The sequence below is a fragment of the Bactrocera neohumeralis genome, chromosome 5 (genome assembly GCF_024586455.1).
Source record: "Bactrocera neohumeralis isolate Rockhampton chromosome 5, APGP_CSIRO_Bneo_wtdbg2-racon-allhic-juicebox.fasta_v2, whole genome shotgun sequence".
NCBI classification, from domain to species: domain Eukaryota; kingdom Metazoa; phylum Arthropoda; class Insecta; order Diptera; family Tephritidae; genus Bactrocera; species Bactrocera neohumeralis.
Window position 1 is genome coordinate 73,680,090 of NC_065922.1, and position 14,881 is coordinate 73,694,970.

The window sequence follows — 14,881 nt, forward strand, 5'->3', positions numbered from 1 at the left end:
ATGTGCTATTTTATTTTATCTCCAACAATTAGAATGATCCAACAATTGCAGTCAGATTTTGAGCGTACCATTGAAGGTTCCGGTTCAGCTTTGGTCAATACAAATGAACTATCTGGTGGTGCTAAAATCAATAGAATTTTCCATGAACGGTGAGTTAGTAGGGCTTTAAAATTATTATTTTGGAAACTGAAAAATTCTGTTTATTCGAATAAAATATTATTCTTCGAAATTGAAAATTCAGTTTTTTCGTAGAAGGAAAATCCGAAAGTATAATTTCTAAAGTTAAATTTGACCGAAAAATGCTTTTCGATATTAAGTATTTCGAAATATAATTTTTCGAAGTTAGAATTTTCCGGCGGTGTTAAAATCAATAACATTTTTGAAGAACGGTTTTCCATGAATTAGAAGAATTTAACGTTTATTATATTCAAAACTTGAAGTTTTTTGTTCGAAAAAATATTATTCGAAATGAAAGTTCAGTTTGTTTCAGGAAAAAAAAAATCGAACGTTTCATTTCTATCGTAAAAAAATTCCTTTCAGAATTAAATTTAAAGTTAGTAGAGCATGTTATTTGTAATTTTCAAATTCATTTGTTTTATCAAAAAAATATTATTCTTCGAAATTGAAAATTCAATGGAATATTCGACTTGAAAGTGACATTTTTTCTAAATAATCCTTTTCGGCAATTTTTAGAAATGAAACTTTTTTGAAAGTTAAAATTTTGATGTTAATTTTTCGAAATTAAACTTTTTCGAAAATAATAATTTCAAAGTTAATCTTTCGAAATTAGATATTTTCGAATTTATTGTCTAGTGTACCATTTCTAATATTAATATACGCATTTATTTACCAACTTTCAGTTTACGTTTCGAAATTGTAAAAATGGCTTGTGATGAAAAAGAATTACGTCGCGAAATTTCATTCGCCATTCGTAATATACATGGTATTCGTGTGGGCCTGTTCACACCCGACATGGCCTTCGAGGCGATTGTCAAGCGTCAAATTGCACAATTAAAGGAGCCGGTCATCAAGTGTGTCGATCTAGTCGTACAGGAATTGTCCGTTGTGGTGCGCATGTGCACAGATAAGGTAAATATATTTTTTATTGTTATATATATTTTTTGTCAATTGCATTGTTAAAAAAATAAATTTCGATATAAAATTTTCTTCAGATGTCACGCTATCCACGCTTGCGTGAGGAAACCGAACGCATCATCACTACACACATACGCCAGCGTGAACAGTACTGTAAGGAACAAATCCTGTTGCTCATCGATTTCGAATTGGCCTACATGAATACCAATCATGAGGATTTCATTGGCTTTGCAAAGTGCGTAGTTGTACAAAATACCACAATTTATATGTTTTTATATGTAACTATTTGATTATTTTGTTTTAGTGCTCAGAACAAATCTGAAAATGCCAACAAGACTGGCACACGCCAGTTGGGCAATCAGGTTATACGCAAAGGCTATATGGTCATACAAAATTTGGGTATTATGAAAGGTGCGTACCTATATAATCAAATTTTTTTTTTAGATTTATTGTAATTAATTTAAGCGTAGCTTAGTTTTTACGTCATGCCACAAATCGTGGAGTGTCTAATATTATCGATTTATTGTTGTTGTTTTGTATTTATTTAACGTATATTATTAATTATAAGTCTATTGTGGTTGAATTAGCTTGGTTCGGGTGTTGAGAGATTCATACGCTTGTGTGGTTGTGAGCTGATAGTTATCGTAATTTTATGTAAATTATAGGTTTGTTTAGATATCAGTAAGTTTTTGTTGTATTTGTGTTTATATGACTGCTATCCGAAGTTTTTTGCTTTGTTTATTTTCATTAGTTAATAATTTCTATTGAAATTGTTATGATAATTAGTAAGTTTCATTGTGGATGTAATCTACAATAATTTGTGCAAATAACCGTTACTTAATCAGAATTTTTTTGTATTTATCTTTCATCCCAAATAGCGGGAATGAAAAAATAAAGTACAATTTTAATAAAAAAATCGGAAAAATAGTGAAGAACAATATTAATCCCAAGTTTCTAAATAAAAATAAACAAAATTGTTTTTTGAATTTGAAATTATTTCGCGCTTGCGTGCTACGTATTCTACCAATGTGGGTATCTTTGAAAAGGAAAGTTTATTTTAAATAAAATCAGAGTTTTGTCTTACTAACATTTAATTACATATTTTTAATTTTAGTTTTTCAGTTAGAAATATGTAAATCCTTCCTTATTATCTCTTTTCATTCTTTTGATATAAAAAATATTTTGTTTTTTTTGTTTTACTTCAAGTTTTAATTTTTTTTATTCTGATTTTGGGTTTTTCCTTTTGGGATTTTCTGATTTTGGATTAAAATTCGGATTTTCTTTTTTTTTTTTGGATTCTCTGATTTCGGATTAAAAAATTTGATTTTCTATAACTCATTCTGATTTTGAGTTTAATTGTAATAACTCGGATTTTGTGATTACCAATTAAATTTCCATTAAATTTATTCAAATAAAAAAATTGCAAACCTGGTAAAATTATATATTTTGTTCTTACAACGATAATAACTCGTATGTGTCCAAGATAATGTTTATTAAAATGGTTGTGACTTTCAATTTGAGTCAAATAATTTTCAATCTGTCAAAGGTAATAAATTCCGGTACAATAATTTATAATTATTATTTTTTTTTGTTACAACAACTAGCCTTAAAACTGCGAATAATATTTCGTTTATATTTTTCTCCATTGTAGAATAAATTTTGATTTTTAAAATACCTCTCATAATTAATTTTTTTACATAAATTACAAATTAATTGATTGTACTAAAAATATATAATTTATACTGAAATATTGTTTTCAGGGATTATTTGACTAACAAAAATATTTGCAATTATTTGTCGATATTAAGTAGATTTATGTACCAAATTGTTTAACACTTAAGTTAGACTTACTTAAAGTTACAAAATATCAATTTATACTAAAATTTAGTTTTTAGAAACAGTACACAATTCTTAGATTATACTTAGTTACAAATTTGTCAAAGTCTTTCGACCACTCTGCAGGTTATTTAAATATATAATAATATTATACTTATATTTCCATTAATGTTTCACAATTTTTTAGTACACTTCTGATTTATACAAAAACGTTTAGTACTAAAAAATAGCTATGGCAATAGCTGAATATAATTTATTATTTTGTAGCACCTAATTGCTGTACTTCACATTTTTTATACAATTTTAGTACTTTTTTCTTAGGGTTTATTTAGTACATACAATTCTAGCGTTTTTAAAAACGTTATCCTAGAAAAGTTTTTACAAGTACTATTTGGAAATATGTTTTTTCTCTTTACAAATATATATAACATTTTTTTCTTATTCGCTCAGTAATCGCTTCACTGTTCGTTCTCAGTTTTTGTGTGCGTCTACTTAATTTAAATTAAAAATTGCATGTTTTAATTTATGTATTTAGTTTTCTATGTTTATTTTAATTATCTGTCTCTCCTACTCCTATGTTTATGATTTTCTTTATTCATTTTTGTAGCATTGAAGCGATTTTTGCCACAAATTCTTGGTTCGTATAATGCTCGATATATTTTAAAAAGTTTTCTACAAGAATTTAATTTTAATATTTGCATTTTTCGTTGCAACTGTTTCTTCTCCTCTTGTAATTTGTTCTCAATTTATGTGTGCTTAATGAAACAAGTTTTGTCACTAGTATTGTGTTGCGTTTTTATTGTTATTGATATATTTAACTAAAAATATATACCATATTTATGTTTATATATACCGAAATTTTATGAATCTATCAATTAATGTAATAATATTGATAAACGTTTAAATGCACACACGACACCACTGGATTTGATATTTCTTTTTATTGGTTGCGCATGCGCATAAGTTTTAATATTTTTACTAGCGCAGATGTTTAGTTACGTTACTTTAAGTGTTCTTGTTGTGCACAAATTAGTTTAAAATCCGAAAAATGAGCTTTTGGCAAGTTTAAAAATAAAAATGCGAATATTTTAACCTACATCTGTTTTAAGAACTTTGTTTTATAAAAAATAACTGCAATAAATTTCCAAAAACTTATTTATTGCCATTCATAATGAATTACCGTTAAACATATGCAGTTTTTATACCCTGAACGGGGTATATCAAGTTTGCCACGAAGTTTGTAATATTTTTTCCTCCAAAGAAGCTTTTTTGTTGTTAATATCGAACCGCAAGATATAGTTAGTTGTCATGCAAATCGGTCAAAATGAAATCCTCATTTGAAACATTTTTTTATGCTACAAAATATTTTTTGCCACATATCCAAGCCAATAGTACAATCTCCGAACAAATTACTCAGTTCGGACCACTATATCATATAGCTGCCATACAAACTGACTGATCAAAATAAAGCTCTTGTCTGAAAAACTCTTTTATTCGATAAAATATCTTTACGAAATTTGGCATAGATCCAAGGCAATTATACAATCTCCGAACACATTGTTCAGGTCGGACTACCAGAGCATAAAGCGAACAAAATCAAGAAAAAAAAAAAGATTTTTTTATAACCTTATATGCTATAAGAAATGAACCTGGAGGGGCTTCCAAACAGCCGAAGTTAATTTTCTTGTTTTTTTTTTTATTACATAACCGTAAATAGATATTATATTAAATATATTCCTCCAAATTAATCTACATAAACATATGTAGGTATACATACGTATTCGTCAAACATAAATCGAGTATAACTGGTTTTACAGTATCGAGTTTTATGAAAAAAATAATTTTTTTCCACTTTTACATTAATCTAGCCTAAATTTTTTGTCACTTGCTATCTATAATTCTTCAACAACTCTTTCTACTTTTTTATCTCTATTTTCACGTATTATCTATTGTATGTACTTCTGGCTTCACCTTTCCTACTTTACTCTCCATTTTTTTTGTTTCATTGTGATTTTTTTTGTCCATTCGCTTGCTTCACCCATCTTTTTTTTAATTTTCTGCATGTAATACGCTTTTGAGTTGACTTTCGTCGGAAACTCGTTTCTGTTTTTAAACTTGCTTTCGGCTAATTTTTATGTTAATATGTAAATAGTAATATAAATTTTTTTAAATTATTTTTTTTGTAAATAGTACATTTAGCTAATTAAAATACTTCATATTATATACTTAGGTTAAGTTAGTATATGTAGCTTAGGTCTCACAAAATTTTACGTATGTATATTGTAAATTACTATAGGGTATAATTGTATAGAGTTATCCATTTTACATGCTCATAAAATTTCTATAAATGAAAACCAACTAAAATGTTAATAATCATTTTTTCGAAATTTTCTTCTTTTTTGTCTCATTCCATGCACGTCTTATTGCTATATCTGCATTTCTTCATCGTACAATTGCTGTTTATTCGCCAATTCTTCTTATACTTCTCATCTTTATATTTAACAACACAATTTTTCGAATAAAAATTAATTAATTAAAAACCGTCAACTGTACAACAACATAATTGCAACACCTCTAATTGACTGCACGCCAAAACCAATACACCTCTGTTTCTCGGGCACATGGAAATTGATACTCTTAACACTCAAAAATTAAAAACAAAAATGAAACTTAATACTTACAAACACCTGCCACCTTCCGTCCATCACTTGCTACATTCTACCACTCACCACCACAAACTTGCAAAACGAAATATTTTGTTTTCCTACACTTGAAAAAACAACCACACAACATTGCAGGCGGTTCGCGTCCCTATTGGTTTGTACTGACATCGGAGAGTATTTCCTGGTACAAGGATGAGGATGAGAAGGAGAAGAAATTTATGTTGCCGTTGGATGGTTTGAAATTACGCGATATTGAACAGGGCTTCATGTCAATGTCAAGACGTGTCACATTTGCTTTATTCAGTCCAGATGGACGTAATGTTTATAAGGTTAGTAATTTTTGTAAAGTACAAAAAAATTTTACAACGTTTAACCACCAAAGACCACGTACAAAATTCAAAATAGAAACAGTAACAGCAACAGTAACAGAAAATGCAACAAAAAACCGCAACAAAAACTTGTAAAATAAAAGTAAACAAGAACAAGAGAAATTAAAAACGCGCTTTAGCTCAATGTCGCATGGTGTTTTACAGTTTTATTTTGAAACGTTTGCTTTCATAGAGGAAATGTAAAGTATTGCCCCACGGTTTATTTATAAAAAATGAGAGTTTTTTTTCAATTGAATACGTTTTTCGCTACACACCACACTTATTAAAGATATAGTAATATTCACGTCAACATATTTATTTGTTATTATAATTTTTTAACAAAATTTTTTTTTAAAGGAAAAATATAATGAGAAAACAAAAAATTAAAAGTAATAATGATAACAAAAAAATAATAATTTCAATGAAAAATGTTAAATAATAATAAAAAAAATAATAATAGTAAAAATTAAAAACCAATAACAAATTAATAATAATACAAAATACTAAACAATAATCAAAAAAAATTAAATTGACCTGCAATTTTATTTAACTGTTAGTTTATACAGTAACTGAAAACTTTTTTAATTTTTCCCTAATTCAAATATTTAAAATTAATGAAAAAAATAAACACTTGTAAGTTCTTGATGAACTGAAGTGATTATTTATTCACTGATAAATGTTAAATATTTGTTAAATTAAGAAAATAAATTCAATTTTGCAATTCTGTTCAAATTGAAGCAAATAAATTTAATTTGTTTTCGAAAATTTAATTCGGAATTGGAATTCGGAATTATTAGGATTAATTCATGGGTATTTTTTTAATATTTATGTTCTAAGCCAAACTATTTTTTTTTTTAATTTTTTTTTTATAAAATTGGTTATAAAAACTAAATTTGATTTAAATATTTTTAGTTATAAAAATAATTACATATTTATTAAAATAAATATTAGTCTGGATTAAAAAAAAGGTTTGTTCTAAGTCGTTTTTTTCCATAACAAAATGTTTATAAAAGTAATAAAAAATGATAACATTCAAACAATAAAAAAAACAATAGTAATAATATATAACTAACAAATAACATTTTTTTTTTAATTTAAGTAATCTATCGTTTATGATATTATTTTAATATAATTTTTATGGTGATCATTATTTTAATCAATTGTTTCGGAAAATTTTAATATTTTTTGTTTTCAGTTTTATTTACAATCAAATGTACTTACATATGTATATATTTTATTTTTTTTACTATTTTCCTTTATTATAACTTTTTAATTTAGTTTTATTTTTTGAAATTTACTTTTTTATCTTTCTTCCTATTTTAACATTTAGAGATTTTGTTTATTTTAATTTTTTCTTGCATTTAACACCCTATTAATTTTGCTAAATTTACTAATAATTAAAATTATTTTATTGAACTTTTTCTCTTTTAACCTGTGGTGTGTAGCGTATTACGAAGAATATTTGTATTACTTACCCCAATAATTTAAATATTTTCTAAACAATTGCGTTGCAAACAATTTAATATCTAATAATTTCTTTAATTTACCTGCCCCTTATAATGTTATGTATTACTGAATGTATGTATGCCTCTCTTTCACACACACACAATACTCTTTTGTACCCGTTATTTAAATTTGGTTTTCGTTATATTTGGTACATGCATACAAATGTACTATTATGTAAGTGTGCGCTCCTGACTGGTTTATTTGAATTGAATAGCGCGTTGCGCGTAAGCGAAAGAAAAACTAAACAATATAAAATAATATTTGCAACCCTGTGTGGCAACAATCTGTTTGGTAATGGCGTTTAAATTTTTTTGTATTTGATAAAAATTACTATGTTTTTATCAACATTTTTCCCAGCAACAAATTTTCATTTGCAATATGCCAGGACATGGCATGATTTTCAAAACGAGCAGTAAAAAAAATAATAATTTAGCAATAGTGGTCTTGAAAACTATGCTCTTGTCAACTGCTGCATATTTTAAATGAAAACTTGTTTAAATATATATTTATAAATAGTCACATTAGCTCTTCGTAAGTAGCCACTTGCTAAACGTTATTTCCATTTATTTTTGAAACACCAATTTTAATGATTTTTTTAGTTTTTCAAATACTCACCGAACCTGACTTCCTGCGTACAAAATTTATAAGTTTTCTTATATATTTTTAATTTCTTGTATTCTCCACTCCTGTTGCTCATTGAAATTTAGTTTGCTTTAATTTGCTTTTCATGTTTTCAATTACAATTCTATAAGTTTACTAATAAATATTTAATTTTTTGCCACTTTTCCCGCATTTAGGACTACAAGCAACTCGAGCTGTCCTGTGAGACCGTTGAGGATGTGGAATCGTGGAAGGCTTCATTCCTACGCGCCGGCGTATATCCCGAGAAACAAGTGGCCCAGGAGAATGGCGATGAGGTAAGTTGTTTTGCATATTGAAAATAAATATTTTTGTGTAATTTCATGTAGGTATGCGCATAATATATGCATATGTGCTGCACATATGTATGTATGTATATGCGAAATTTTGTTTTATGTACATTTAGTATATAGGATATGTTGTACTATATATAGTAATTGTGGCCTGTTCACATTTAGAGCAGCGGGCAAGTTTTCAACTGGCTACAACATTTTTATATACATACATACATATATACATTGGTAGAAATTCAGCAACGAAATGAAAAATTAACAAACAAACATTTACTGTTGTGTTGCCAATATTTACGAAAGTCTATTAAATTTTTTGTATTAAAAAGAAGAAGAAAAAATGTTAATTAAAAAAAAATAAAATAAACTTTTCAAATTGTGTTAAATTTTGCTTTTACCATATTTTTTTTTTTTTTGCAATGCACACTAACTATATTAATTAATAAAAAATATTTATACACCCTTATAAGTTTTTTGGTGTCTAGTCAATTTAATTAGGAAATCCTCCAAAGTGGTGTTGCAGATTTGGAGGTTAAAAGTTAAATTTAAATTATAAACTTGTTTGTTAATTTTTTGGCTATGAAAATTAATTTATGACGAATATTTCTTTGCAATTATACATTTTTTGAGTCTATTTGCTTGCAGCCAGTTTTCTTTCAAAAGTCTTAAAATAGTACTGCAATTTATATTTTTAAAACTGAAAACTTTGTATTCGAAATTTTTGTCTCAATTAATAGTACTCTTAATATTTTTTTGACAACAGTGACAGTTGAAAACTTACCCAGCTCGCTACCGTCAATGTTGCTTAATAAATAATGCTGTACAAATCGATTTTATGAACACTTGCCCGTCTTTTTTTTTCAATTATGCCGTTATATTTTCTCTAAACAGAGGTTTAAGCTTCAAATCAATCCAAGACCTATCAATAAAAATTTTTTACATCCAAATTTTTTTCGGTTTTACTTATTCTAATATATATAAAAAATTTAATAATTTTTGTTGTAATTTTAATGCCCTTAAACCAGAACCCTAACCTCAACCTCGCCCTTCTATCTCCTTTACGCTGTTATAATGTATGTAACTGAATTGAAATTACTAACCCACACACGCACAGAGAGTTACACATTAAGCTACGTAAATAAAATAAATAATAATTATTGAAAAAAATATAAAAAATCAACAATCCAAACTACTTTTGTAACGCAAACTTTCGTATATTTCTCTGTTTTATCGAATTTTACTCCATAGCAGGAAGGACAAGAGGTTTGTTTCACTTAATTCATAAACTTTTGGTATTTATTTTGCATATTATTGCTACTCCGTAACATTATATAATGTATGGAAGTAATGGTTTTTAACAGGAACAAAGAAAAAAAACTTTTGTAAAAAGCAAAACAAAATTAACAAAAATAATTTTAATTTCATTAATTTGGTAAATTGGTTGTATGGTGCTTTGACACTTAAGTTATGGTGTATTGTTTTTTTTTTTTGTATAAATAAATATGTTTATTTTGTAATTTTTTAAATTTATTTATACTTTTTTCTGTTCCTAATTTTTTATATTTATGCATTATTGTTTAATTTTATTTTAAAAATAATTATTTAAGTTCAATAAGCCAGTCAATTTAATATAAAAGCAGAACTCCACGTACACTTTTAATTCGTGTTTTTTCTTATTTTTTCCAAATCTATTTTTATACGATACTTAAATGAAAAAATGTGTAAAAAATATGAAATATGTACTACAGAAAACGAAAAACGTATGTTTGCCAAATCAATCAAATAAATTTTTTGTTGCGTATTATTTTTTTAATTAACCGTTAATTTTTTATTGTTCATTTTGTTTGTTATGCGTATGTGTGGAGCAAATGCGAATACAAACTAACCACCCTGTTTATTTAAATTGTTCGATAAATCGGTTGATATCCTTGTTATCTCTGCTAATTTGTTTTATAAATTTTTTTTTGGAAAATTTGTATTGCTTTGAATTAAATAATTATTGGAACAGCAACCGAGGCAAATGCAGATGAATTCAGCAGATTATTATTATTATTCAGTTATCGATATTTGATAATACAAACAGAATTTAATTAAATATTATTTTATTTTAAGTTAAGTTAACTTTCGTTAATATTGTTATTAACTATATAATAATACAAAAAATCTCAATGAATATATTTTTATTTATTTCTCTTATACATATTTTTTGGTTTTAAATAATTTTTGGTTTTGTTGAGTTTTTATTAATTATTGTAATATTTTTATTTTAATTTTTTTTATAGTTTGAAAAAAGTAAGTTTTAGTTAATATTTTTTGAACTTGATTTAGAAATATCTGCTGGAAATTTTTGCATAATGGCCCCGGCGGCTGTTAATATCACGCAATATGGGCGCATACATGTTTGAATAATCTCTCTCTACACTATAAAATCGATAAAGAAATATTGATTTTTGAATATGTATGCGTCCTGCTTTTTTTATGCATAGTTCTCGGATTAATTAGTTCGAATAGTTAGCAGTTAATTTCTCGTTTATGGTTATACGTTTATTTGTTATACGTTATATGTTTGTTTTCTACATTTCGTTCAATGAAATCTCAGTGGTTTACTAAATTTTTACCCACCTACAACTGCACCATTTACGGCTTTTTAAATATTTTTGTTCAAATCATCCCGTCATCTCATTTGGAATACCTCCACTGAAACAAAGAAAAACAAGCAGCAACAAGTACCTTTAATCACAAACAGTTAAATAAAACGCATTCTTTCTATATAAACATTTTATTGCCATAAATTTGAAAATTATAATATAATTATTAAATGATTTCCCAGAATTTTGCAATGTATGCACCGATTAATTACTATCAATTTTTTGAACGCAATATAATTATTCATTATTATAACTAAATGATATCGAAAGTATTAAGACAAATAATTGTTTATTCTAAAATTTCGGATACTCGATTGTTTAATGATTAACTAATTTCACTTAGCCAATACCGATTTTTTCATGATGAAATATTCCTCGCAATAATTAATTGATATCAAAAATATCACAAATTATTTTTAAATAGTAGGTACCTACATATGTATGTGTCAATAATTAATTTACTCAATCCTTTACTATTCAAATGCCATTTTTTTAATTCTTTTCTTCGCTGAAACTTGTTGTGTTCTATTAAAAAACTAACAGTTTTAACTCGCAGTTTTAAGTATGCTTTATCTGCAATTTTCATTCAGTGCGTCTTTAAAAAATGGATTTTCTTGTTTAACTCTTCACCCTTCGACGATTACAACTTTTTTCTGAAACATTAGTAGTCTGCCCTCTAAAAGATAGAAGCTTAAAGTTAATTTTTAATAAAATTTTACAAAATACACGGAAAACACATAATGCAAAAACACACACTATATACATACATATGTAAATACTAACTCATTATTACATAACTATAAGGTGTATCAATAAAAGGGATAGTACAGTTGTTTTTAATAATATTGGTTTGCTTTCACTAATTACTATTAATTGACACTGGATAGTGTCAAAATTTGACAAGTGTCAACCAATCACCCGTCGAGTACAAAATATTCCATACACTACACCTTTTTTTGATATCACCCTTTTAAATATACATATATTTCGTCCAACAAGTATCATGAAAGAATTTTATACTGTATTTTTATGATTATTATTATTTTTTTTAATCTTGGTAGTAAAAACAATATTTTTGTGTAATATTTCTATGTATGATACTTATTGGGTAAATTTTAATTTTTCATATTTTTATAATAGTCGTGGTTGCAAGAGAAATTGGTTTGTAATTCAAAATTGGTTCATTAGACGCTTCCAGTCGACTAAATGTGCATTTGATTTTATAATTTTCGGATTTGTAATTTATAATACTCACATAATACTTACATTTATGTAATTTTATTGTATCATCATTATTTTGCGTCCTTAAATTGCTCCATGTCTACAATTTTTTTTGCTTTTCATGTCATAAACCTGCTCACTACGTCAAACAATTCCGATAACTTCTATCGATAATTAAATTCAATAAATTAATGTGAATAGCTATACACTCTAACGAAATATTGCAAATTCTTTGATTCTTCTTTTTTTCTTTTGGCTCTAAAAATTTTAATTATTGATGTTGTTGGGAACTCTTTTTTTATTTTATTCAAATACAATTTTCTGAGCGTTTAATCGATGGTTAATTCTATAAGATATTTTTTCCTCTTAAGTGTATTCACTATATAATTCAAAAGAGAAAAATAAAATAATCGACAAAAAAAAATTCAAACTTTTAAATGCGCATATCTTGTGACCACATGGCGTTAGAATATCTCTGAGATTTTATTTGACGTTTGATTTTTTTGGAAGTGCTTGATATTCAATACTTTTCCTATATGAATTTATATGCTATTTTCTATTTACCTATTTTTTCATTACTTTTTTCCGACTGTTTACTACTACTACTAACACATTGAATGAGAAACTCTCTAATGGAAATTTGTTGTAATGGGATTACTTACGCTATAATTATTATATTTATGATTTCTTATTGATTTGAGAAAAAGAAAATTTGTACATATCCATTTTTTCTTTTTTTCTTTCCCTTTTCCTATATATTTAAATTTATAAAAATAAATATAAAAAACTACTAAAACTACTCAATTGAATTGTACAACAATTCACAATATAAAATGTAAAAAAACCGTATGTGTAATGCTTCCGCTGCCGCTGCTACCTTTGCTGCTGCTGCACATACGCGCGCACACTCACTACTCTCTCTCACATCCACACTTGTTTATACACAAATTACAACAACTTTGCGTTCATCACCATAAATCACCAACACAATTTGTTCACCCCCAATGTTACCGATATGCGCTGCATATAACAACAGTCCGCCAGCGAAGAGAGCGCATCGGATCCTCAACTGGAGCGTCAAGTGGAGACCATACGCAATTTGGTTGACTCATACATGAAGATTGTCACAAAGACCACACGTGATATGGTACCCAAAGCTATAATGATGTTGATTATTAACAATACAAAAGATTTCATTAACGGCGAACTGTTGGCGCACTTGTATGCCACAGGTGATCAGGTGAGTAAATGCGTTTTGTTTTTTTGTTAATAAATGCTTAAAAATGTCGTTAAATTTACTCACAATTGGAATTCTCTTTTTTTAGGCACAAATGATGGAAGAATCGGCAGAATCAGCTACAAAACGTGAAGAGATGTTACGAATGTACCACGCCTGCAAGGAATCGCTTAGAATTATTGGTAAGAGATATGGCAGTTTAGAGCTTTAATTTAATTTTATTTACTATTTGAAAATTCACCAGATAAGGACTACATATCTGTGAAAGACAACCTTTACCGTTAAACTAGAGTACGAAACATTTAATTGCGTTGTCTTAAGTCACATATTATCAGTTCTTCTAAAAATCGCAATATGTATTTTAATATATGTACATATTTTAACATCGCTCCCACATTTATAATAATACCATTTTGTATTAATGCATTTGTTCTAAACACACATTTAAAAAATACTGTCTTTTTCAGGTGATGTTTCCATGGCCACAGTGTCGTCACCGCTACCACCACCTGTCAAAAATGACTGGTTGCCCAGCGGTTTAGATAATCCACGTCTCTCACCACCCAGTCCTGGTGGTCCACGCAAACCTGCACCTACATCACAGGTAAAACATAAATATGGAAACTTATTAAAACAAACATTAAGGCTTTTAATAGTTACTACTTTATTTTTTGAAATTTTTTTCTGGGTTTTTTCGCTAACGAAGAAGTTTGAGACTTAATTTTATTCCCGATGACATTTTTTCATGCTTATGTGCACCTCTTCTAGGTATATTGCACATATTGTTCCTGTATTTTGCATACAAATTATAAATTCACAGTTCACACACTCTTTTTTTATAACCCAACAAATGTTTTTACCTTGTATTTAACTTAATTTTTTCTTTTTCTCACTTACAGGGCTCTTTAGGCAGCGCCGGTGGACGCGGCCCACCACCACCACCCGCTTCAGGGCGCCCAGCACCAGCGATTCCCAATCGCCCAGGCGGCGGTGCACCACCATTACCAGGCGGTCGTCCTGGCGGCGCTCTGCCACCACCACTATTACCTTCGTAAGTACAGATGATTTTATTTCATTTTTATTCTTTTAAGTAGCTTTATAAATACATATACATATTTAATATTTTAAGTTTTGCTTGAGTTTTTTCTGTTAGTAACATTTCGTAAGTTGTTTATCGTTTTCAAAGAAAAATATTCAACAAGTATTGTGTAAAATCAAAAAAATCAGTTTCTTTTCAAAAATATTTTTAAAAAATTGGGCATCATATAATTTATTAGCTTCTTAATACAATATTTATTTACGTATTATTAATTTATCGACGGTTGGGACCTCTTTTTTGCTTATAAATACACGCCTGCACTCTTAATAGGATTTAAAA

At 27.4% G+C, this 14,881-nt stretch overlaps 1 protein-coding gene across 2 annotated transcripts in view; it reads left to right on the forward strand.

Annotated features, from left to right (window-relative positions):
* The window catches only part of LOC126760032 (dynamin), a 42,860-nt gene that overhangs the window by 17,754 nt on the left and 10,225 nt on the right, over window positions 1–14,881 (forward strand). Inside the window, exons 4-14 of one of the 2 annotated variants that reach the window (XM_050475366.1) lie at window positions 33–149; window positions 861–1,089; window positions 1,173–1,330; window positions 1,400–1,506; window positions 5,730–5,923; window positions 8,266–8,385; window positions 9,646–9,660; window positions 13,303–13,506; window positions 13,592–13,685; window positions 13,971–14,107; window positions 14,403–14,554. In XM_050475366.1, coding sequence (XP_050331323.1) covers window positions 33–149; window positions 861–1,089; window positions 1,173–1,330; window positions 1,400–1,506; window positions 5,730–5,923; window positions 8,266–8,385; window positions 9,646–9,660; window positions 13,303–13,506; window positions 13,592–13,685; window positions 13,971–14,107; window positions 14,403–14,554 — 1,527 coding nt within the window. The remainder of the gene's footprint in view (window positions 1–32; window positions 150–860; window positions 1,090–1,172; window positions 1,331–1,399; window positions 1,507–5,729; window positions 5,924–8,265; window positions 8,386–9,645; window positions 9,661–13,302; window positions 13,507–13,591; window positions 13,686–13,970; window positions 14,108–14,402; window positions 14,555–14,881) is intronic. The other variant, XM_050475367.1, reaches the window with a different exon arrangement.